Below are 26,551 nucleotides of genomic sequence, written 5' to 3' on the forward strand. Positions count from 1 at the left end.
GCGGTTGGTTACACGTACGGAATGCCAAAAAAGCAAGAGTGTTAGAATCGTATCATCATCATCCATCGTATAGTATTATCTATAGTGTTGATTTATTCTATCCATAAAATGGATTCATTTCCGTGTCCTCATTTATGTTAACATAACAAGTACAATCATCACGGTTTGTATTATATTATGTTCTCTTCATGTTTGAGAAAAAAGTCAAGAAAATATAATATGTTCATCGTAATTGATTGCGAATATAAACGTTATAATAATGTAATAGTAATGTGTATTAATTTAGCAATTTATTTTATTATTTATTGTGAACTAAATTCATTCAATTGTGACTAGGTTTTCAGATGATAACGGTAGCATCGGGTGCGTGGGAGGGAGACCTTCCGAAAGCTCCTAGAGCTAGCATTTCTTTCAATTTGTATTTTCATCGTGGACCTTTTGTCATGTGTTTATTTATTCAATTTGTCATCATATAGAAGCATTTTAAAAACTATAGAACAAACCTTGATAGATTTGTGAAAGTAACATCTCCTAATTAGACCATTGCTTTGATTCTCGGCAGACATATTGAAATTGCTTGTGAAGTAGTGCAAAGGAGTCTTTGGGTTTGTTTTTCTATTAGGGTTAGCTCGAGATCGGAGGATTTTTTTTTCTATTAGGGTGAGTTATAAGTCTTAGTAAAGGTGATAGTGTTTGTTTTTCTTATTAGGGTTAGTTAAAGGTACTTATCTTTTTTTTTTTGGGGGGGGGGGGGGGGTTAGTTGAATGGATAATTGAGTTTTTTTCCTTAGCACTAGGAGCTTTCGGAAGGCCTCCCACAGGCCTTCCGAAAACTCCTCGTTCTAGCACTTCTTTCAATTTGTATTCTCTTCGATTTGTCATCATATAAAAGCATTTTAAAAACTCTAGAACAAACCTTGATAGATTTGTAAAAGTTTAAAATTTCCTAATTTGATTCTCGGCCGACATTTTGATTTGTGAAGTATTGAAAAGTAATGCAATGCAGTCCGAGAGTTTTTTTCCTATTAGTCTTAACAAAGGTACTAGGGTGTTTGTTTTGTTAGAATTATCGTAAACTCGACTTTATTATTATGTGCTATTATTCTCTTTTTATTATAAGTTGTGCAAGACCCGTGCGGCACTACTAATGAATACATGTTTTTCGTTTTTTCATCCCTCAACAACCAAGACATGACTTAAGTTTGTTTGTTCATTATCCATACTTCTTTTATCTACTTTTATCTTCTTTTATTACCATCGTCATGAATAATCATCAGCCATCAACAGGTTATGGGCCCAGTCACAGGTACAGACTATTATTTGACGGTGACGAAAGGAAGTATGAGTTGTGGGAAATAAAATTCCTATGGTTTTTGAGAATCGGGGACTAGCATTCTGTTTTACCAACCTCGAAGATGATTCTACCGTTGTTGACGACAATAAAAACACAGTGTTTCGCTGAATTGGTTCAAATCCTGGACGATAGATCAATGTCTCTTATCATCAGAGATGCTAGAGACGACGGAAGAAAAGCTCTAAAAATATTGACAGCACTACCTGCCAAAAGGTAAGCCACGAGTCATTACGTTATACATTGAGCTCACCTCATTAGTTAAAGGGGACAACGAATCCGTTACTGATTACATTATTCGCGCGGAGTCGGCCGCTTCATCCCTTCGTGACACAAAAGAAACCATCAGCGATAGCCTTCTTATCGCCATGGTGATCAAAGGCTTGCCCAGCAGCTACAGTTCATTCACAGCGGTTATCACACAAAAAGATCGGTCTCTAACATTTGCTGAGTTTAAAGTCGCTTTAAGAAATTATGAGGACACTGAAAACCTCCAACAATACCGACCTAACAGCTCGTCAGTGATGAATGTATCCCACTCTCACTACTCTCACTCTAAATTCAACAGGAAAGGGACTAAGAACCACAGTAGGCGGTGTGATATCTACAAAGTAACTCACACGACACTACTTTTTGCAGAAAAAGAAATACACCTTCTTCGTCTACAACTAGACCCAGCAGATACTGCAATGTCTGCAAAATAACACACGATACCCAGTTCTGCAGGCGGCTAAAAAACTACTGGTAGTCAACATCAACCTTCACCAAATTCGTCAGGTGATTTCTTCTTCACCTGCGGCAACTTGCCAGTGAATTCTCTTGACAATTCGTTTCTCGTCGATAGTGGCGCTACAGTTCACATCGTGAAAGATGAAGACAAATTTGTCAAATTCGAGAAAAGCTTTAATGCGGCGCAACACATTATTGAATTGGCTGACGGAACGAGGCCAACTAACATTGTCAAAGGGAAAGGTGATGTAATTGTCAGTATTCGTGACATGAATGGAACGAATCATAATGTTACACTGAAGGATGTGCTATATGTGCCCACATTTAGGCAGAATATTTTTTCAGTGAAAGCTGCAAAGGACAGAGGGGCCATAGTCCAGTTTTCTAAAGATAATGGATTTCTTTCACCGGGTAATTCAGATACCCAATTCGAGATCAACAAGCAAGGAAATTTATATTTTCTGAATTGTGTTAGTGATAAGATTATGGACAATTTAAATTCTGTTCGTGTCCGTACGCTGCAACAGTGGCATGAAACTATGGGACATTGCAAGGTGAGAGACATGTTAGCATTACAAAAGGTCGTAGATGGAATGGAGATTTCTGATGTTTGTTGATAAATTTCGAGCATAGGACTTTGAATGCGAGACGTGTATTCTGGGTAAAATGACTCAGACTATTAATCGAAACCCTGATTCAAGATGTTGTGAAATATTAGAACGAGTGAACATTGATCTTGCTGGTCCGATAGAACCGGTTTCTATTGATGGACACAAATATGCTATGTGTAGTATAGATGATTTTTCAAATCTAACTATGATTTATTTCCTCAGGAATAAAAGCGATGCTGTTGAGGCAATGCCAAATTTCATTGCGGACATGAGACCATACGGTTCTATTAAATGTCAGGACAGATCAAGGGGGCGAATTTACCTCAAAGGAATTTAAGACGCTCCTGCGATCGAACAAAATCAAACATGAAGTGTCTTCGCCACATTCGCCACACGGTACAGTGGAACGCGGTTGGCGAACTCTTTTCGGTATGTCTCGATGTTTGCTCTTGGAGTCAAAATAACCCAAATATATATGGACATACGCCATAATGGCTGCTGCTTACACCAGAAATAGGTGTTGTATTCAAAGAATCAAATGCACCCCTTACCAATTATTTACATGGAAGAAACCAAATATTTCAACTATGCAACCTTTTGGGACTAGATAAATGTTTTGCTCTAACCCAAAATCCCAAGAAATTAGGCAATAGAAGCGAAAAATGTGTCTTCATTGGGTTTGACAAAGGAAGTCCTGCCCATCTTGTTTATTTTCCGGAAAAGGAAATAATCAAGAAAGTACGAGTCGTAAAATTCGCAAAGTCTGACATTGACAATGATTCCAAACTAAATAATGAGAGTGTCAGTTCAGATGTCGTGTTTGACGACAGTGTCTTTCAGAAGAGCAAAGCGAGCGTTAGTTACCCTACAGGTACAAATGATGAGCATGTCGACATTGATGGATCAGAACCCAATGCGAACATTAACGCTGACCCTATCATTGATAGTGACATACCAAACAAAAGTACGAGATCCAAGCAAACCCGCTCACGTCCCAAACATTTGAATGATTTTTACATTGATGATGAAGTTAATGATCATTTGAATTTCACTGTCCATTATTGTTATAATGTTTCTGATACACCATTACCAATTTCTTACAATGAAGCAATGACAAGCAAAGATTCTCTAAAATAGAAGAAAGCTATGGATGACGAAATGCATACTTTGAGGGAAAGTGACACTTTTGAACTTACCAGCCTTCCTGAGAATAGATCAGCTATTGGGGGTCGCTGGGTGTATACCATAAAGAACGGACCCAACGATGAACCAAAACATAAAGCTCGATTTGTCGCAAAGGGCTATTCTCAGATGCCAGGCATTGACTATTATGAGACATTTTCCCCCACGGCACGCATCACATCAGTTAGGATCATGATTCAGATCGCTGTACAAAATGATCTTACAATTTACCAAATGGATGTAAAATCCGCGTACCTGAATGCACCGATTGATTGCGAATTATATGTGCAACAACCTGAGGGTTATATAATCGAAGACGAGAATTAGTTCTCAAACTAAAGAAGTCACTCTATGGCCTTAAACAGAATGGAAGAAATTGGAATAATTTATTAGATGGCTTTTTGAGTGAACAGGGATTCGACCAATCTCAAGTAGACCCATGTGTCTACACCATGCATTCAAGTAATACTGTAACGGTGATTTTATGTTACGTTGACGACATTCTTTTGATGTCAAGTTCAGACAATGTCTTGGCTGACATCAAAATGAAACTAAATAAAAAGTTCAACATGAAAGACTTGGGTAAAATCTCAAATTTCCTAGGCATAGACTTTGGTCACAACAATGAGAGTACCGCAGTGCACCAGACAAAATACTTAGACAAGTTACTTTGCAGATTTGAAATGCAAAACTGTAAACCAAAGTAAACCCTCTGCGATATGAATATCAATAAATTGGAAAATGAGCCCGCAGAGGAAACTGATGCAAAACTGTACAGGGAAATAGTTGGTGGACTAATTTACGCGATGATATGCACGAGACCGGACCTAGGCTTTGTAGTTACCAAACTATCACAGCACATATCCAAACCAAATGCTCGCCACATGACTATGGCCAAACATACCCTACGCTACATAAAAACGACAGTTGACAGACAGCTGATTTTCAGGAAATCAGAGAGACCTCTCAGATTAACTGCCTTTTGCGACTCAGATTGGGCCAACTCAGAAGACCGAAAAGTGTCTCTGGATATGGATTTCAATTGACAAATGAGGGACCTCTGATCTCCTGGAAATCAAAGAAACAAAACTCAGTAGCCTTGTCTACCTGTGAGGCTGAATATGTCTCACTATCATCAGCTTTACAGGAAGGCATATTCCTCTTGGCATTACTTAATGACGTATCTTCCATGAACTTGAATGTTTTGGACATAAAGTGTGATATTATTTTCATATTTTGTTGTTGTTAAATTGAATTCGTATCACGTTTCCTTCACACTTGTCTCACTGTAATATGTTTTGTTTTATATCACTGTAAAGCGCTTAGAGCCTGTGACAACGGGGTAAAGCGCTATATAAATGCCATTTATTATTATTATTATAATCAATCAGCAATTTCCCTCGCTAAAAACCCAGTTTTAAGTCAAAGAACTAAACACGTTGACATTAAGTTCCACTTTCTTAGAAACTTAGTGCAAAAAGGCAAAATTCAAATCGCATATGTACCATCAGGGTACAATATTGCTGATGCTCTAACAAAACCTACAACAAGAGTGAAAAATGAAAGATTTAAATCTTTTGTAATGGGTTAGATTCTATGAATAATTTATTATCATTACCAATTCACCCCTTGGTTAACTATATAGATAGATAGATAAATAGATAGATAGATAGAGAGATAGATAGATAGATAGAGAGAGAGAGAGAGAGAGAGAGAGAGAGAGAGAGAGAGAGAGAGAGAGACAGAGAGAGATAGTATTATTATTATTGCATTGCATTATAATGCAACTGGGTATACGTAAATTGCAGGTCTGTTAACCGAACGCAATTATGGGCTGGATTTAACATTGTTGTAAAGTGCGTATGGAAATTATTGTTGTTGTAGTTTTTTTTACTGTCAATTTGTTTCCGATGTGCAATTAAACGACTGCATCATTTACAAACGTTTATATTTAGCTGGTGCATTTTGAGATTCCACTTTGTTGTCTCTGTCTTCTTCTAGTCCGCTGATCCTGCGTAGGACGTTGCTTCCCGAACTTTCTTGCGAAACAGATTACGGTTTTCTGCCAGTCTACTTGCTTGAGTTGTTGTCATTCCCAGCCATTCACATATATCTTGTTCCCAGCTTCTTGTTGGTCTACCTCTTCCTCTCTTGCCGTCTACCCTTGTCTGCAGAATGTGCTTTTCTAATGATTCGTGGCGAGTCGTATGGCCAAAATAGTTCAGTTTCAATTTCTTTACAGTTTGAAGAAGAATTGGTGATTTTATTCCGATCCTTCTCAGGACTTCTTTGTTTGTTTGTTTTTCAGTCCATGATATTCTGAGTATTTTTCTGTTGCATGCCATTTCAAAAGCTGTGACCTTTGTGCTCTCTGCTTTGCTGATAGTCCACGCTTCGCATCCATATGTTGCAGTTGGGAAAACAACACTTTTGAGGATTTTGATTTTTGACTGGGTGGGGATCCTGATCTCCCATAGCGGGCAGGGAGGTACATACTGTGTCTTCTACCCCCTTATATCTGTTTTCCAACATGCTTTCTGTCTTTGTCTCGGAATGAGATAACTTGGTTTTGTCCTGGCTCTGGCCGGGGTCCTGGCTGGGAGGGAAACAGTCAAATGCATAGTTATTGTTTTGGGAGATGATATTTTTTTCCTTGTAAATCATCTCTCTGTTATGTATTATTATTTTTATTTTGAATGTATAATGTAAGCATTTGAGTGTGTTCCTCTTTGTTGGGATTTATGCTTGTGTCTGGATGAGACTTGTAGGTGATTTCAAACTAAGTACATTGGTGGTATGCTCTTGGAATCTACATCTGATCCCTATTTGTTCTCAGTTCCCCCTTGTCTTACTTTTTCTTGGGTGCTTTAATTGATATTCTAGAACTTTTTACTATCCCATTTTCTTCCTTTTTACTGGCGCTGATATAACCTAAATGTGTTGCAAGAGCCGTAAAACTCTTAAAAACAAAAACAATTTTTATTTGAATGCACTGCCCTTTCCAGATATTATTCATCTTTTCTAGCTTTGATCTTGTCATTGCTAGTCTCCTCCTGATCTCTGGGGCCGATTTCCTGTTGTACCCAATCCTGGCTCCAAGATATTCAAAATTCTTTACTCTTTCTATTTCTTCTCCATTGATTTTTATGATGGCATCTGTTTTGCACTTGTCAGTATTCATGATTTTGGTCTTCATTATATTCAGCTTAATGCCTTTGGTCTCGCTGTGTTCCTTTACAGATGTTATTAGATTCTCTAGTTCCCCCCCCCCCCGGTGTTGTGGACAATAGTGCAGTGTCGTCTGCGTACCTCAGATCTTTTATGGGTAGACCTTGCATTTAAGGTTCGTTGTAATTACTTCTCCTGACATCGTTTTCCACATCTCGCATTATACCTTCAGTGTAAATGCTGAACAAATGGGGTGATAGAATACATGCCTGTCTTACTCCTTTTGTAACATTGAACCATTCTGTTGTTCCGCTTTCTAGTTGCACCGCTGATTGTTGGTTCTCATAGAGGGATCTTATCAGGTTTCTAATTCTAGGATCAAAGTTCATCTCCAGGAGAGTTTCCCATAGTTTCTCATGATTCACACAATCAAAAGCTTTCGAATAGTCTATAAAACAAGTGTGGAGGCCAGAATTTACTTCTCGGTGCTACTGAATAATTTGACGCAAATTGAATATGTGGTCTCTTGTCCCTCTGTTTTTTTCAGAAACCTGCCTGGGTGTTACTTCTTCTTCCAGTTTACGTTCAATCCTTTTCATGATAATTTTTAGAAGGATTTTGCTTGCATGACTGATGACTGATATTGTTCGGTAGTTGGAGCATAGTTGTAAGTCTCCTTTCTTAGGCAATGGTATAAAAATTGCTCTCCTCCAATCTGAGGGCCAAATTTCTTTCTCCCAAATTTTCGTACAAAGTCTTAGATATACTTCAACTACATGGTGTTTTTTATTGCAAGTTGATTTGCCAGTGCAAAATCTATGAGTGTTTCGCCTCTTTTGTTTCTTTCCCCTAGTCCAGATATTCCGATGATTCCATCTTCACCGTTCTTTTTTCGTCCTACCTTGGCATTAAAGTCACCAGCGATTATTAATATGTCCTGTTTATCTTTGTTGTCCACTTCCTTTTGTAGGGCATCATAGAAATTCTCTATTGCTTCTTCAGTTGCAGCAGTTGTTGGTGCGTAAACTTGACTAAACGTGATGATTTTAGCTTGACCTTGGAGTCGAATGCTAACAATGCGATCACGCACTGGTTTGTATTCAATGAGGCTGTTGACTGTTGTTTTTGCGAGATAGATTGCCACACCGCTTTGTCCAGATTTTTCCCTTCCTGAGTAAATTATCCTTCCTCCGCAGCTGGTTGTGAAATGTCCACTTCCAGCCCATCTGTGTTCCGACAGTCCCAGAATATCTATTTTGTTTTCTTCTGCTTCATTGATGATGGTGTTGAGTTTACCGGCTGCCATACTTCTTATGTTCCAAGTTCCTATGATGTAATTCCGTTTTAACCATGTATTCCGGTTCTTTCCCAGGTCTGTCTCTGTCATAATGGAAAAATCTAGTTTAATTCACAGCATCACAGATATACTTTTTTACAAAGAAAACAGTCTATTTATCAGCTAGGCTTTGTGGCGTCATAGTCACACATTTCTCCATTGAACACAAGGTAGTCTAAAGTTCGACTACGAGAAGAAGAGCCATTTTCTGGTGTAATTTGTGACAATGAAATATGACAATCTTGGCGCTTTTCTTTAATAAGATTAAACATAAAATCGCCATGTAATTGGGAGAAAATGTGTTATGTGCAAAAAAACAACAAATAACTGGTTACTATTTCATTGGAAGTGTAAAACCAAACTTCCGGAAGACTGGATACATACTTTGTAAAAGTGGTATTCTGGATTTAGAGTGATGGCATCATATTATTTATTCTAAATATATGCTGGTTGTCAATAAAGAGCATCCGTCCTTTCTCTTTTATGGCCCTTATTCTAAAAGTCTGCCTATACATCTCCTATTAAAATAGTTATGCCACCTCATGATTCAATATGTAACATATTCATTACAAGTCCTCCGAAGCACTGGTTACATTTACATAATATACACTTTCAATGAGTTTGGAACCAGAAGAGTAGAAGATGTGACGTTACGAATTATCTGCCATTTTATCAAAATAATGTTGTTACGTTTATTTGAGCATATTCATATCTTTTTATATTTTCATTTCAGGAAATGTAATTTTATCCGACCAAGGACAACGACATTCAAATGTCGAACCTGAAACAGGATACTCCGTGTGAATATATTTCCAATAGTTCTGTGGATTATTTAAAGTCTCAGTAATTATTACCAAGTACTTTAAAAGTATATGAAAGCTGTGAAAAGCTAAGATAACCTGAGCTAATAATTGTGAAACGTCTTTGTGTTCTATTGAAACCAGCCAATCAATCTGAGTTCATGTATTTGGACAACATGATTTTATATAGGATTTTTGTGATGCTTTTTCAGAACCTGATAAAAACGATGTGATTTAATACAAATCTCGACAAAGATTTCAATTTTATGTGTAATTTATATTTGTTTGATGTGCAAGAATATATAATTTCACTCCATTGTAAGGAGGCTAAGAGTTTCATCAAATGGAGAAAAAGAATTAATTCAACATAGCTTATAAAATACTGGATTTTTCTTTGTACACTTTGCAAAAATTACAATGATCATTGAAATACTATAAGGGATGGATTGACATTGGACAACGTTTTAAACCCGGTGCCTACGATAAGTTCGATGTATGACGTAACCTACATACAAGGACAGAGATGAACACGACAAGCGCCGTAGACAACCCCTTTATAGTCATTTTCATCGTTTGGGGAATAGTTCTCCCGATAGTTGCTGGCTTAGGGGTGATTGGTAACTTCCTGACTATGTTGGTGTTGTGGCGGAAAGAGATGCATTCAACCACCAGCGTGTACCTGCAGGGACTTGTGGTCACCGACACTGGGATTCTCATTGGATCAATTATTACCCTAACATTTATCGGGTAAGGTTATATAATTAATAATTATACAATATTGATTTTGGGGAAAGCATGAGTTTATTTAAGCCTAATAAACTTGAGATTTTACATAGAGCAATATCCACCAAACGTGATCAAAACGCTTTACAAAGAATCCCTGACCAACAGCAACACGTAACATGTAGAACGAGACATGACGCCTGTTAGGTGAAGTTTACAATTTTTTTCCGACATGGACGTCGCTGTTATCGGCTTAGTATTTATTTTACACCTGAGTGATGATGATAATAATAATAATAATAATAATAATAATAATAATAATAATAATATATGATAATGATAATATAATGATAATGATAATATAATAATAATAATAATAATAATAATAATAATAATAAATAATAATAATAATAATAATAATAATAATAATAATAATAATAAATAATGCTAATAATAATAATGATGATGATGATGATGATGATGATGATGATGATGATGATGATGATGATGATGATGATGATGATGATGATAAGAAGAAGAAGAAGAAGAAGGAATGTTGTAATGTATACTTTTTTGAGACGGTTTGAACTTTTTCCATTACATGACTGAAAAAAGCTACTCGTAGTTTTGATGGAAAGGACGTAAAGTTCAACAAATATGAAGAAAAAGGAAGTGGAAACATTCTATCACAAAAAGGCAGCCAAATAATTATAACACAGAGACAGCCCCTCTTAGACTTTTGCAGATGTCAATCGAAAAGATTCCATTCCACGTCATATTCATCACAAAATCGTTTAAGATTGCGAAGGCTAAAACCTATTGCTTTAAGTGCACCGAACATTAAATATGCAAAGCGAATTCTTTACTCAGCAGTACACTTTAAAACCATTGTAATATTAAATCGTATCAACATATGGCTAGTAGTGCTATTCACGTCTCTTGCCTTCTTTATTCAACCTATACGTGGAGTGCAAACGAATTTGATGACGTCTAAGCTTTATTTTAACCCCTTTCCCCCATTGGTCGAAACGATAAGGACGCTTTTGTCCTTTGAATCTCCTATTCAAGAGAGTACTTTCCTTCATTTAATATTTATTAAAAAAACATCCTCTTGAGATTTCAAATTAGGAGGTAGTAGTAAATAAATAAGTACTCAGTATTAACTCATGCCGACGAAATATTTTTTTTTTTTACATTTCGATTAAAATGTGAAATAATCTCAATTGTTTTATTGTGGCTAGGACAACAAATTTTTGAAATTCTATCTCTGAGATTAGGATAACAACACGTTTAGAAAATGTGCGGCTCTGTAGTCTTGTGGTATGACACTCGATCGGATCGGTCGAGTCCCGCTCTGAGCGGCGCATAGTTTACTCACATTCTCCCACCGTGTAAAATGAGTATCTGGCCAATAATAGCGTTGTCTCTGTCAAAAAAATGTACAATCGCCTTACAAGTGTCGTGTCTCGTTGCTAGGGATTCCTTGTAAAGCGCTTTGCGCACTTTTCGTTGATATTGCGCTCTATAAATTCTCTAGATTTGTTTTTGTCTATTCAGATTAGGTCATGGCGAATTATCGGAAATATAAAGGATATGAAATATGTGCCAATTGTCTCACATTTAAGCAATTTAACTTTTCAAAACTTAGATTTTAAAATGAATGGAAGGCCCAGTTTTATATGACTATCCATAATAATGTGCCTGCATTTTTAAGATAAAGTCTTACCATTACAAATTTATCTTTAAAATGCAGGTACATTTTTATGAATAGTCATATAAAACTGGCCCCTTCCATTCATTTCAAAATTGATTACAGCGACATAATACAATTGTGAGAGAATTGGCACATATTTCATCGCCTTTTAAAAAAAAAAAAGTGTAGTCGATTGAAAACAGCAAAACAATGATTTCTTTAGCTTCTCAAACTCCGACAAACATTATGTTGAAATGAAGACATTGTAAGAAATTGAAATATTACCACGTTTACATTTAGACATGAAACGGCCGCGAACTAACTGTAGAAGGAATTGACATAGACTATAAGAAAGGCAGTGGTGGCAACCCAAACGGAGTATTAGGAAACAAATGGCCTTAATTTAGTCAAGTCACCCACACTGTACCATAGTTCTGTATTTGTAATCAAAATTAAAGAGATAAAATAGAACAAATCTGACATCTGGAAACTCAACAAAACTTTTCACCAGAAACCTTTCAGATATGTGATCGATTAAAATGACTTGTAAAAAAAAAGTTGAAAAAAAAAGAAAGAAAAACAACCTTTCAAACCTGCAATTTAATGAAAGACTTCAACGAATTCTCAGGTTTGAGAGTTTTGACAAGACTAGGGTCATTTTAATCGATAGATATTACATTTGAGGGACACGTTTTCTGACCAAATTTCGAAGTAATGTTGTATTGGGGTACAACAGATTTCTATTTGATTATTGGTTGTGAAGTCTCCGACGTGTTCGATATAATTATAGTTGCAGTGAGACACCAAACTCCAAGGTCTTTGAACAGCCCGTGTCGGGGTATCTTTTTAAAACATCATATAACGTCTGGGTGTGTCGTTAACCACTTTGATGCTTGACAAAGAAACAATAGGTTACCAATCGTCTCGAGACGTTATTATGTCAGGGTAACCTGATGCTTAAAATCCGATATTCAGATAAGCGTATAAACAACATTCAAATGGAATGGAAGCGTCAATCTAATTAACGATGGCAGATAATATTGACGTTTCACTTCCGGTTTCCCCTTTTTCAACAAAACATAATGTATGTTTTGTCGACATAAGGGAAATCCGAAACGTTTATATTATCTGTTTCGTTAATCAAATTGAAGATTCCATTCGATTTGAGTGTTATTTGTTTCTTCGAGCTTCAAGCAGTAACATTTACAAATATGCGTAGAGAATTTGAGTTTTGTTTCTTAAGCTTGAAAACTCTGAGAGAGATTTCCTACTTATTATTTTGACTTTGACCTCAGTTTTCTCCACCATGTTCATTCTGACATACCAGATTGACACGGTGGGTAAATTAATATTGTAATATACATCAAGATATAAAGTATAAAAATGGTAGAGAATTGTCTTCGTATCAAGCGCGTCAAACGAACATGTTGAGGTGACTATTTCCGTCCTCTGCTGGGCCAGATCATTTGTTTATTTGTACTTGTATTGTTATATTGTTGGGATTTGTGTGTGTGTGTGTGGGGGGGGGGGGGGGGGCTTTAAAATCTGATCATGTTATTTTTGTTTTTGTTTTTGCTTTTAAAAGATGTGTTTGTTTTATTAAAAGTTAACTAGCTGGGTCTCTCTAGATCTGACAAAAGTCAAATCTGCGTGAATACAGAACCAGTCACTTTATCAGGGTATGACGTTGGCAGGGTATCTGCGTATATTTGTAATGGATATTGTTCGAGTCACTAAACAATGGTTTCTTACCAAATTATTTAAATTGTAAAATGATCATTTTTTTTTAACTTCTGGGGAGAAGGATGATAAATGAAGCACGTAGAAGCGTATTGATGAACGAAATGGTCATAGAAATGTTCCACTATATTATATTATGTTCACACTTGTTATAAACGACTCTCGTCATGTATGCTGGATAAGACAAGGACTAAAAAATGTACAAGATGGAAATAATGAAGATGATAAGGAGGAGGAGAAGAACGACGACGGCGAGTATGGGGGGAGGAGAAGGAGGCAAAGGATGAAGAGGAGGAGGGTAAGAAGAAGAAGAAGAAGAAGAAGAAGAAGAAGAAGAAGAAGAAGAAGAAGAAGAAGAAGAAGAAGAAGAAGAAGAAGAAGAAGAAGAAGAAGAAGAAACGGAAGAGGAGAAAGAGGAAGAAAAGGGAGAAAATATAAAAGAAGACAAATGCTTAGCTGAAATATCAATTAATGTCAACAATTGATTTCATAAGAATTTGATTTTGATAAAATCTTGGAATCCAATATTTTATTATGAACTGTAAAGAAATAACATATTTTCATCATCTGAAATCCTGCCGTCTCAACATCTGACAAAAGGGCTCTCGAAACGATGAGATGTGCTTTATAAAGAACAAATATTTCACCAGAAATAGTTGTCTGGATTGAACTGTAAAAAACGTTTTGATCATTTTCTGTCTTGTTTTTGTAGGAATTAATGGGCTCGAATTAGATAAATTGGATTTGTATTTACTTATATTGTGTTAAAATAGCTTGTCAGATGCAGCGACCGTCTGCCTATATCCCACAGGAATTAAAACCCTCAGATCTGGGCCAGTATAGCCATATTATGATGTTTAATGATATTTTGGTGCATTTTGAGAAGGAAATAAATAAAATATATACTAATACTGAGCTTTTAAAATTTTCACTCAACGCGCATAAAACGCTTTACATTGAGAGGGGCGCCGGGTAGCCAATAGCATCACTTAACATGTAGGACAAGAAGTGACGCCTGTTAGGTGATTATACAATTTTTCGGACAGGGACAACGCTGTTAATGGCCAGGTAATCATTTTACATCTGAGTACGGTGATATTGTGAGTTAACAGCCTTTTCCAAGGACTGATCTATGCACTGCAGAAAGGGGGACTTTAACCATGGTCCTTCCGATCTGATGGCAAGTGTCATACCACAAGACCACAAAGCCGAACAGATAAATGATAAGAAATAAGCACAGCCTTGGCGAGTGCTCTGAATTCCGTCTTTAATGCACTAATTACGTTTACGAAAATTGTAGTACGATTATCTCTGGATATTTTTATTTTTATTTTAAAGGCTGTCCATTGTGATGATTTTTTGGACAATAGTTTACGTGCGGTTTATGTGCGGCTGTGTGATTTTTGGCATTGACACTCGCCTTCGGATTGAAAGGTGCTGGGATCGAGTCCCGCTCTGAGCGGCATATAGTTGAGTCCTTGGAAAAGGCTATTAACTCACCGTATTTAGGGGTATAATGAGTACAAGGCCGTTGACAATGTTATTTCCGTCGCGAAAAGAGAATTGTAATATCGTCTAACATGCGTCATGTCTAGTCCTACATGTTAAGTATTGCTGTTGGCTAGGGAGCGCTTATAAAGCGCTTGAGCACGTTTATTGGATACTGCTCTTTATACAAGCTCGATCTTTTTATGTGTGACTAATCTAACTCATTGCTTCACGCTGCATAATCGTCAGACACCACAGCCTCGAATACTATTTATGTCTATGTGGTCAAAACTCCATTCTTCGCTGTTATGGTTTGTGCATTTCGAACCCTTGACCTCCCGACCCAAAGGTGAGTGTCATACCACAAGACCTCATATCCTCACAGATAAAATAATGATAAATAAGCACAGCCTTGGACGACATGTTTGCACTCTTGTCTTCAATACAATTACATTTACAACAACAACAGCAAAAAAGCTGATCTAGAATCTCTGAGAATTCTTTTAATAATACCTACGGTGTACTGTCAATCTTTTCCTTAACTCAGCGAAGTGGCAGTGTTGTATTGTTTAATTTGCTCTTGGTTCATTGTATTATATCGGAATAAATAGTTTCTCGTTGTTTTGTAAGCTTGGATTTCATTTTCACTTCTTTAAATCGCGCAATGCATTATCTTCTTTAAATCGCGCAATGCATTGCAACGGGTTTATATTCTTGTGTTTATGTCGATTGCTGGTTGATTTTTTTCCCCATTTATTTATTCACTTATAATTTATCTATTCATATAACATTTCTTTTTCTGATCCCCCTGTCCATCCAGCAATGATTGGGTAACTGTTAGATCTGGCGGAAAGTACTTTGTGATCGGCTAGCGTCCTATCCAAGGAGTTGCAAGCAATCGCTAATGTCTGTTTCACGCTATAGAAACCGTGATAAATTCCAGCTCCATGGGCCAAATTATGGCCCTGAAAGATTACTTTTTCCTTTTTATTTCTTTCATATTTTGCGAAACGTGTGTGGGAGTGAGGAGTATAATAACAAGGTGTTGATATCAACAAGTTTTGAAGACAAGGATTTGATAACAACAAATTTTGATAACAAGGTGTTGATATCAACAAGTTTTGATATAAATCAAGTCCCCTATTATTTTCTCATCGGCGCTGCTTGAACCTTCAGAATTTATTTTTTTTATTTGGTCGCGGTATTTGTTTGTCGCTCCGAAGACGAAATAGGGAGACAATTCGAGTTTCGGGCGGGGGTGGGTGTATATAAATGAACGAATTTGACGTCATCAGCTGTTTATTATTTTAGACAGCCATTTGGTGATTGCTTCTTCCTTAAAAAATCAATCAGATTGTAAATGTTTAAGGTTACATAAATCATTTTGTATGTTGGTACGTTTAATCTGACTGGCGGATGTTGTGTAAATTTTACTTAAACGTTTAGTCTGAATTTGAAGTTGAGAAAACCAAACTTATTCTTTTCAATGAATGTATTGATTTTAACTCGAATTTTATTAAGCTCGGAATTCAATTTTATGCACCATGTTCACTTTGACACCATATCTGGTTCTTTAGATGACAGGTCAAGTAATTGGCTTGACCACATCAGTAAGCATTGATTAGGGGAAACAAAGCAGTCAGTCTTGCGGCTTGTTGCTGCATTTTGATTTTGTTGTTGCTGTTAGTATTGTTGTTGATGCTGGAGAAGAAGAAGAAGAAGAAGAAGAAGAAGAAGAAGAAGAAGAAGAAGAAGATGATGATGATGATGATGATGATGATGATGATGATGATGATGATGCTGGAGAAGAAGAAGAAGAAGAAGAAGAAGAAGATGATGATGATGATGATAGAAGATGATGATGATGTGAAGAAGAAGAAGAAGAAAAGAAGAAGAAGAAGAAGAGAGAAGAAGAGAGAGAGAGAGAAGGAGAGAGAGAGGAGGAGGAGGAGGAGGAGGAGGAGGAGGAGAGGAGAGGAGGAGGAGGAGAGGAGGATGAGAGGAGGAAAGGGAGGAGAGGAGGAGGAGGAGGAGAGGAGGAGGAGAGGAGGAGAGAGGAGAGATGAGAGGAGAAGGAGAAGAAGAAGAGAGAAGAAGGAGAAGAAGGAGAAGAGGAGAAGAAGGAGAGAAGAGAGAAGAAGGAGAGAGAAGAGGAGAAGAGAGGAGAAGAAGGAGAAGAAGGAGAAGAAGGAGAAGAAGGAGAAGAAGGAGAAGAGAGGAGAAGAAGGAGAAGAAGGAGAAGAAGGAGAAGAAGAGAAGAAGGAGAAGAAGAGAGAAGAAGAAGAGAGAAGAAGAAGAAGGAGAAGAAGAGAAGGAAGAAGGAGGAGGAGGAAGGAGGAGGAAGAAGAGGAGGAGAGAGGAAGGAGGAGGAGAAGGAGGAGGAGGAGAAGGAGGAGGAGAAGGAGGAGGAGGAGAAGAAGAAGGAGAAGGAGGAGGAGAAGGAGGAGGAGAAGGAGAAGAAGAAGGAGAAGGAGGAGGAGAAGGAGAAGGAGAAGAAGAAGGAGGAGGAGAAGGAGGAGAAGGAGAAGGAGAAGGAGGAGAAGGAGAAGGAGAAGGAGAAGGAGAAGGAGAAGACGAAGGAGAAGAAGAAGATGATGATGATGATGATGATGATGATGATGATGATGATGATGGTGATGATGATGAGGAGGAGGATAATGGATTTAGTAAATGAAAGGTCGCATTCTATCCAGATGAATATTACAGATTATGCAGATATAACTTTTGAAAAATGTTCAGGCCGATAGTGGTATCATCTTGTAGAGGAAAGAAAAAAACTATCTAATGTTTAGTTACCCATTGTGTACATGTAAAGTCCATGACTGACTTTGCGATTCTAATGGACCAAACTAAGCTGTCCAATTTATCCTTCGAATCAAAAACCCAATTTAATATAACCGTACCCCTCTTCCTCCTCTTCCCCCTTCCCTCCCTCTCTCTCTCTCTCTCTCTCTCTCTCTTTCAGCCAGACAAAGAGTATGAGTTAGATCACAGATTTGTCTTCAAGACATCGTAATATTTTAAAATCTCTGTCTTCATCTCGCGCTTCACTTTTCGCTTTAGTTCTCATCATTATCCTCAAAGTACCTCCTTTACAAGCACGATTTGTCTGATTTGAATGAATATTCTACCATACTCAGACAAAAACACATGAAAAATATTTTGACTAGAAAACTCGTCCTTCAACTATTGATTGATTAAAATGACCTTTATCTCTCAAACCTGCAACTCCTTAATTTGGAAAGCAAATTTCAAGAATTGTAAGTCTTTAACAAATAATATAAGACAGATGAATATGTTTATTGTATCTTAAGTATCTTCAAAACGTTTGTACTTGGATTAGAGCTTCAAACTACTTATTTCTATCACTTAAAAGTGACTTGAGCATAACATAATATCTACTAAAAGCTCTCAAAGAGCTTTACAGGGGTTTATTAGCTAACAGAAACGTTCAACATGTGGGACGAAACATGGCACCTGTATATTACAATTTTTTTCTTGTTGACAGAGACTATGCTGTTAACGCCCATATACTAATTAAACAGCTGAAATGTGAATGAAGAGACTTTTCCAAGGACTCAACTTACGCTGCTCAAAGCGAGACTCGGACTCCGGACATACCTATTAATATTAAAAAAACGTTTTGTATATTAAATTATTGACAGATGATCCCATAATGATGAATTTCGAATTAATAAATTGTTTATTTGTTTAAAGGCTTTACGTCGCTTATACAACTTTTAAGTCATTTCGGTGCTAGTATCTTTGGCGAAAAGTTGTAGATCTGGAATTAAAAGCACCAAAGAAAAATGTCATTTTAATCTTTCGATGTATCAGGAAACAGTTTTCTGGTAAAATTCTAAAAAAAGAGTTTTGCATTTTAAAAGCAGTAAAATCTTCCTGTACTTATGACCACTTTAGAACATCCAAGAACCACATGATGGTCAGTCTAGTCACATACAAAAAGTATATAAATATTTTCCGACCCGGACTAGCCCCAGCCAATTACCGTATAAACCAAAAACAAATACAAGTCACTGGACGGAAGTACGCCAGCCGTGGTTGGACGGGATAAAAACTTAGACATCCGACTTTTTGGTAACTATTCCTATAAAAGTGAATAGTAAAGATGCAAAGCAATATCAATGTGAAAAAGTGCGTTGATATCGAAATAGAGCATTTTACTGGGGAATAAAACTATTTTTAACGATGAAATGTTTTTGATATTGTCCAATAGTTGCCATCAAATGAAAAGCAAAACTCAAAATCGAAAATTTTCCTTTTAACTTGACAACCTGTGTTCGTAAAGTAATACATTATGTGTAAAGCGCTTTGAGATGTTTGGTTCATGAAAAGCGCCCATGAAGTATCATTTAAATTATTGTTATTGTTATTATTATTATTATTATTATTATTATTATTATTATTATTATTATTATTATTATTATTATTATTATTATTATTATTATTATTATTATTCACTCGTGCACCGTCGCACCGTCGCAAACCCGTCACCACACCGTTAAACTAGATGCTCTGCGGTTTTGGGTTCTTTCCCACATTGGGTACAAGCGATTTTGCCGTAAGGCAGGTTCTCGACCGAAGCCTATTCGCTATTACCCAGTGTCTCCTCTTACTGGTGGAGAAGCCTGGCAACTTCTCATCTAGTTTCGAGGAGTGTATGTCCCCGCCCCCTCGAGGTATTGAATACGTCCAAACCGACTTCCATCTCGTATATGCATCTCTATCCGTAGTCAGGGAATCTGCGTACAAGGGTTGCTGGGACTTATTTCGGCTCAAAACAGGGACACCGTCCATTATGCGTTTGAGAGAGGTATCCCTATTTCCTCTCTCTTTGATCTTATTAAACCAGCTCTTTGTAATCGTCTCCTTCCGGACATCGGGAGCGGGGATGGGTGGGGGCTGGATTGCTGTCATTATTGGGCCCCATTCTCTAGGCGTTGTCCCCTGCTTTCCTGACACTATGTGCATAAACTTGTGAACCTTAATATCTATCCTCTCAACGTTCCCGCTTCTGCCCCACACTGGAGCGCAATACTCATCGGTGGAATAGCAAAGTGCCAAGGCGGACATCCTCATGAGCGCTTGGTTAGCGCCCAAGTTTATCCCGCCAGGTTCCTCAGAAGACTGTTGTGTTTCTCTATCTTCCGGGCAACGCCTTTGAGATGCAGCTGATAAGTAAAGCTGCGATCCAGTGTCATCCCTAGTTATTTTGGATATGGCTCATATGGGAGTAGCTGGTCCCCGATGAGGACGTTCAGTTTACGGGTGTGTCAGCCACTGCATAGGTGGAATGCAATGGACACGGTTTTCGAGGTGTTCATCTTCAGGTACCACTTATCGAAGTAGGATTTGAGTCTGGTGACGTCCTCGCTGAGTACGCTCTTGAGACGGGTCCACACTTTACCTTGAGTAACGAGTGCCCAGTCGTCCGCGTATCCGACTCACGGAGAAGTGTTCGGCATGTCAACAATGTAGACATTAAACGACATTGGCGCTAGGACCGAACCCTGAGGAAACCTATTCTTCAATTTCGTTACTTTACTCGTTGCGTCTCCAAGCGCGACGTGGAATTGTCTTTCCCCTAAGATTGAGTAGAACAACTTCCAGGTATTTTTGCACCCTATGATCTTTGCAAGTTGAAGCATTAATCCTTCGCACCAGACCGTATCGAACGCCGCCGATAGATATATAAATACAGCACCATTGCTGTTTTCTCTCGAACTCTGCCTCAATATATTCTGTAAGTGCAATGAACTGTTCCGTGGTGCACCTCCCTTCCCTGATGCCCGCCTGCTCGGGTGGCAGGGCAGCGTCTAGGACCGGCCCCCATCGGTTTAATAAAACTCGCTCCAGCAATTTGTATAGACAGCTCAGTAGTGATATGGGTCTTTAACTGTCGGCCTCCTTCGCCGGTTTCTCTGGCTTCAAGATGGCAATTATCTTTGCGTGCTTCCACACTTTTGGGAGCTTTCTTTTTTTTTCAAGGACATCAGACATTGTCTCTACCCGCCAGGCCGGTGCCCTGGGGGGGGGGGGGCAGATATAGGGATTTACGCCGTCTACCACTGCTGGCGTGCCGTTCTTTACATCGATAATGGCTGCACCCACCTCTCGGGGACTGAACGGGGATGTCCAGTCCGATTCCTCCGCGGGTAGCGAGAACAGAATCGTATCTACCATAGATGGACACCGCGCTCAAAATCCTGATTAGGGACCCGTTTGCTACGGTTCTTCATATTGCTGGCAATTGTATCTGCCTCACACTCTGCTGCAGCCTTCGCGTAATTCCGGCCCGGATCCAATTTCTTTTATCAGTCGCCAAGCGTGGCGGCTAAAGTGAGTATAGTCGAGACTTTCTACCGTTGCAGCAACTTGCTTCTTTCCTCATGCCAGAGACTGAAGTATTCTATTGGCTACGTCCTGGGACTGGGTCTGCTGGTACTCTTTGTACAGCTTTTCCGACTTTTCCGTCCAGTAGGGGGTGTAATATTCCCGTTTGCTCTGTGGAATGGAGCGGTTAGCGCTCTTAAATCTGATTATATTTTCGGACTTGGGAGGGATGGCAGGGCAGACCTGCTCGATTTAGGAACTGAATTCCTCACTGTTAGCCTTCATAAAGTTCCATATGCAGAGTTGGAGAGACTGCACCCTCGGTAGTGTCACCCCCGCTGTGACAAGAACAGGCCTGTGCTGGCTATGCAAAACTCTCCGAGGACTGTCGTGACGAGGGTGAGGTCAGGAGTATAATCCGTCATATGGCGGGTACCCCCGAAGGTACCATTGGCTGTAGGATCGTACACTAGGTATAGATCGTTACAGTCCATCAATGAGTGAAGTTGTCTACCTGCCTCGTTGCAGTCTCGGTAGCCCCATTCCTGATGGTGCCTATTAAAGTCTCCCAGACAGATGGAAGGATGGCTAACCACCGGTACCGGCGGTGTAGTCCAAGTCGCTCTAGGTGGTTTGTAGATGTTTTGCAAACACAGCCCACCTACCTCTACGGAAATTCTTTTCACCCCGTCGCTGTCCGTTGTGCTCTCAATGACTCTTACCTTCGATGGCTCTTTAGCGTGAACGCTAACCCTTCCTTTGAGCCTCGAATGGTCCTCTCGTTGGAGCACCGTATAGCCTGGGATCTGGAATCGAGAAGATTGCGCGCCTGAGTAAAGATGGGTCTCCTGTAATAGGACAATATCGACGCTATGGGCGGCCAGTAGCTTTGACAAAAGCTCATTTTTTGCCATACTCTGGCTCTCATATTGAGGGATAGATAAGCGTCAGTTCGCTATTCCCGGTATAGCATTTTCCAGTTGAAGATGTATTGGGACGTTCGCTTATTTCTCGACCATGCCGACGACCCTGGCGACACGAACACAGTAGTATTTGGTTAGGTGGGCGACCGCTTCACCATTGAATATCCTGTCTGGTGTGCATTTCATGGAACATAGTAGTGTGGGCCCGGGATGGGTCTCCATAAGTCACATAGCACCAAGGTGGCTTGCTAGAGGCTCGATACCCGGGATGGTCTAGTGACGGTCAATCGGGATTTACTTCTTTGCCCCTGATATGCCTCAAGCTCCCCCACCGCGTCAAGGTCGGAGATAAACGAGGGAGCCTTCAAAGGCAAATTACCCCAGTCAAATATCTTTAAACCCAGGTTTTTAACATCATGGGCGGAGATAGGAAGTAGAAGTGCGTTAGTCAAATTATTATATGGTTGTTCAAGCCGTACACGAAAGCCAGGTTGAAAATGTTGCAACGTGGAATTTTGTTGTGTAAAAATGTCTCCCTTTCCTTTTGGGTTGCTTATCACATTCAAAGTCAAACTACACATTCTAAACAAATGTAGCCAATGCGCCAAGTCAAACTGGCCCAGGAAAATAACTTTAAACTCATGTTTTTCAAAGTCATGTGCGGAGAGAAGGAAGTACGCTCGCTAATCATAGTGTCACTCGAGTCGTACACGAGTAGTCAGGTTGTAAATGTCGCAAACAACGTGAAATTTTATTTTGTAAAATTATCATCAATTTACTATATAAAAAAACTAACTGAAATTAAAGTTCCCTTCATTCAGCCCACAGGGGAAAATTATTTTAGGGTCTAGTCCATAGACTGAATTGAATAACCCAGGCGTTAGCAGTGCAACGCTGCAAACTTAGCTAGGGCGAGGTGAATTGCTCAAGGCCACAACAGCGCAGCGGGTACCCGAACTCGGTAATTTTCGGCTCTGAAGCAAATACTATACGACTGAGCCATGCTGCCCCATATGTATTCGTTGCTTATGTAGTACTCCGTGTAAATCAAAATGTAGCCATCCCACTGAGACAAATTGACCCTGCCAAATGACTTTATTTTAATTTTACAATCATTGCCGGAGTGGGATTGAGGAAGTACTTTGATCGTTTATATCTGATTACTGGAGTCGTAAACAAGGCAAAGGCCTCAAAAACTAAAATGTTTTATAAGAACCATTATGCTGAATAGATAGAGGAAAATAATTCATAATGATGAGAATATTAAAATAGATAAAATTCCTTTTATTCATCGCCAAGGGGAAATTTTTCTTTAGAGTCCATTCTAAAAGAAGGCTTAAATAACCCAGGCGTTAGCCGTAGTGCAGTTCCTCAAAGTGAGCAAGGGCGAGCTGCCTTGCTCAAGGCGACACAGAGTGGCGGTTGTCGAACTGCTATCAGGTACCTTATTTTGTTTTCAGACAATAAGTCTCACATATTTTAGTAAACATTTGTTTCATTTTCTATTTCCAGTTGTGCCGATTATCTTGGTGGAGAAACCCTAAACTATTTCAAAGACCAAGTGTACGCGATTATCTACGCTCCTGGTTATTACTCAATGATGACACTCCAACAATGCAACGTTTGGATAACCGTCTCACTTTCCATGGAACGGTACATCGCCATCTGCCACCCCTTCAGAGCTGCCAGACTTATTACAATGAAAAAAAACATAATCGTCATAATAGCCATTGTGACAATTTCGATGTTATACAATATACCACATTTACTCGCTACTGAAGCGGTGGATTGCACAGACTATTCACAAAATAGTACAGATGTTTCCTTAGATTCAAAATCTGCTTCCATTAAGACAAATTTAAGCAATGGAGGTGTATTTTCTATCTCTTCTGTGATGCCCAAATCACAGTTTGATATTATGTCTACTCCTGATTCCGTTGTGAATACTGACTACAAACCTTGCCTTGCGCCTGTTGAGACAGCTTTTGGTAAATCTGAGTTTTACAAGAAGTTTCGGACAATCTTTTATGCAGTCATAATCTATTCTATGCCACTTTTAGGTCTAGTCATCCTCGATTCTTTTTTGATTAGGGATCTGATGGTCAGCCGCTCGGGTACCAATATTAACGACGAGAACGAGGCTAATCTTAGTCTGGTCCTCGTTCTGATTGACATTGTTTTAATCATATTTCAAACCCCTTCACTTATTTTACAGTTTGAAATCCTACCATCAAGTCCGTATTATTCGTGGCTTGCGGTTGGCAATTTAATGTTTGTAACGAATTCTGCTGTCAAATTTCTCATTTATACGGCGTGTTGGCGAAAATTCAGAAACGTTCTTTTACAGATCCTCAGACTTCAGTATTCGAAGAACGATTGTGAAATGTCGACTGTTGAGAAAAGTGACATTGTCCAAAACGAGAAGTATTCCAATGGACACGAAAGGGAAAACAAATTATCATACATCACTAATGATAGCACCCGCAAACAATCCGCTTCTGAAAAACCATTGAATGGCATGGCGAATGACAGTGAAGTGTAATAAAAATCCTTCGTTTTAAAAGCGATTTGTTTTATAACGTACAAGGACTAATTTGCCTTTGTTAAACGCCCAAAGTTAAAAAAGCAATGTTATTATTATTCTCTTGACAATTCTTTGGAGTTTCATTACTGCAAACTGTTTTAATTGACAGTGCGTTTTGAAAGAATTTGAGACCATAGCAAATTCATAACAACAATGGGAATCAAAAATGGCTCAAAACCTTAACTTTATCATCGACGAGTGTGGCAATATTTCTACTTAGAATATATTGTATTGTAATGATATTATGTAACACATACCACCACACATTTTGGTTTTGACTTCTTATCTTAGATAGAATAAATGTGTTATGATCTTTTATGAATTGTATAAAATTTATAATCATCAGATAAAAGTGATCGAGCAGTTACCTCATTGATATGCAGTGTCAAGCTGTTATTGTCTTACGATTTTTTGTCCGTCAAATCATGAAAGTCACCTACCTTGGTAATCACTAGGTCTTATCTTTTAAACAAAATTTTGGATAAGCTCTATGTTGAGTTGTCTCGTGGATATTAATAGTAAAAATAGAAATACATTTGATTTGACAACAAAGTTGTCAATTTATGACTTAATATAATTTCTCAGTTTGGCCAATAAATATTTACTTCAAATATCAATCGATTGAAATCACTGAAAAACATCAAGTCTTAGACTGTTTTCTGAAAAAAGATGTTTATGAAACTGTCAGACAAACCAGCCGGGGCAGCCTGATATTTGGCGATGAATTTTTGTTTGTATTTTTCTGTTCTGCTTAGTCTGGCGCTGTTTCATACACAATTTTCCAAATAAGTTTTTTGTCGAGAATAATTTCTAACAACTTTGTTACAAAATAGATTTGAAGATTAAAATGGATAAGGAAAAAATTGAAACAAAAATTATGGACAATTGAACGACTGAATTTTAGCAAATAATCACAAGTTCGTAAATCCCATGAAATCCGTCATAGAGATTAAGGAAGATGACATTGTCATTGATTATAAAACCGAAAGTCTTGGTTGTATTGAAAAAGTTTATCATCAAATGTTATAATTAAAAGAACGATTGATGTTTTTGCTATCGGTAAAATCATTTTTGGAGTTTGCTTTATACCCTTTTCTTTTTCATTGAAGTCGTATATTTCATTTTTTTCTGGTCGAGAATGTATCATTTTGTGCCTAGTTTTCACTTTTCATCATTGATGTGTTTCATAAGTTCTTTGATTCCAGCTAAACTACTATAATTTACAAATGTTCAAGAAATATTTCATCGGATACAGTTATATGTGGCACGATAGCCCATCCAACTGAGTCACTGTGTTGCTCTATTCATTTCATACACAGTTTTTCCAGGTCTTTATACATTCATTAAACGCATTTTAAAGCATTGCATTTCTGTTGGAATCTAATTATTTACAGTTCTCGTAAACAAGCTTTTTGCGATCTTTTAAACCGGAGTATCTTTCATTATAAGACGAAACAAAAATAATACTGGCTTTGTCCCCGTTGGATACATTTCTTTTTCTGTTCCATTTTTTTTTTTAAATAGGATTTTGAATGTCAAATAATTTAAAACCCTCTTTTATTTCGATAATGACAACGTAGTTGAAAGGATCAGTTACGCTGCGTGAATTTTACAATTATAAATCTCCAGGACCCAGGCTGCCAACAAAATATATTGTTTTTAACTTCATTGTGTAATGCTTACGTGTGATTATTACGCATTTCTTGATAGCGCTAGATGCGTTTTACAAATCTATCGATGTCAACATATAAAATATAAACGTCATCATTGATCGTTTTGTGGTTTCCTCTTAACAACAATTATGACACAGTAGCTACGTCTCTATATATAAATAATTTGGTTTTAAGCACGATTAGGTTATGAGAACAC

At 38.1% G+C, this 26,551-nt stretch overlaps 1 protein-coding gene across 3 annotated transcripts; it reads left to right on the forward strand.

Annotated features, from left to right (window-relative positions):
- Positions 1–26,046, forward strand: LOC144973071 (FMRFamide receptor-like). 3 transcript variants are annotated; one of them, XM_078915061.1, is made up of 4 exons: positions 24–163; positions 2,914–3,120; positions 9,111–9,924; positions 23,611–26,046. In XM_078915061.1, the coding sequence occupies exons 3-4, from the start codon at positions 9,701–9,703 to the stop codon at positions 24,638–24,640; spliced, it is 1,254 nt and encodes a 417-aa protein (XP_078771187.1). In that variant the 5' UTR covers positions 24–163; positions 2,914–3,120; positions 9,111–9,700; the 3' UTR covers positions 24,641–26,046. The 3 variants fall into 3 exon arrangements, with proteins under 3 accessions (XP_078771186.1, XP_078771187.1, XP_078771188.1); XM_078915060.1 differs by lacking the exon at positions 2,914–3,120 and having other exon boundaries at positions 1–163; XM_078915062.1 differs by lacking the exons at positions 24–163; positions 2,914–3,120 and adding an exon at positions 1,190–1,567.
- The last annotated feature ends 505 nt before the right edge of the window (positions 26,047–26,551 follow it).

Source organism: Berghia stephanieae, chromosome 5 (assembly GCF_034508935.2).
Source record: "Berghia stephanieae isolate SIO BIC M18660-M18661 chromosome 5, UCSD_Bste_1.3, whole genome shotgun sequence".
In the NCBI taxonomy this organism is placed as follows: domain Eukaryota; kingdom Metazoa; phylum Mollusca; class Gastropoda; order Nudibranchia; family Aeolidiidae; genus Berghia; species Berghia stephanieae.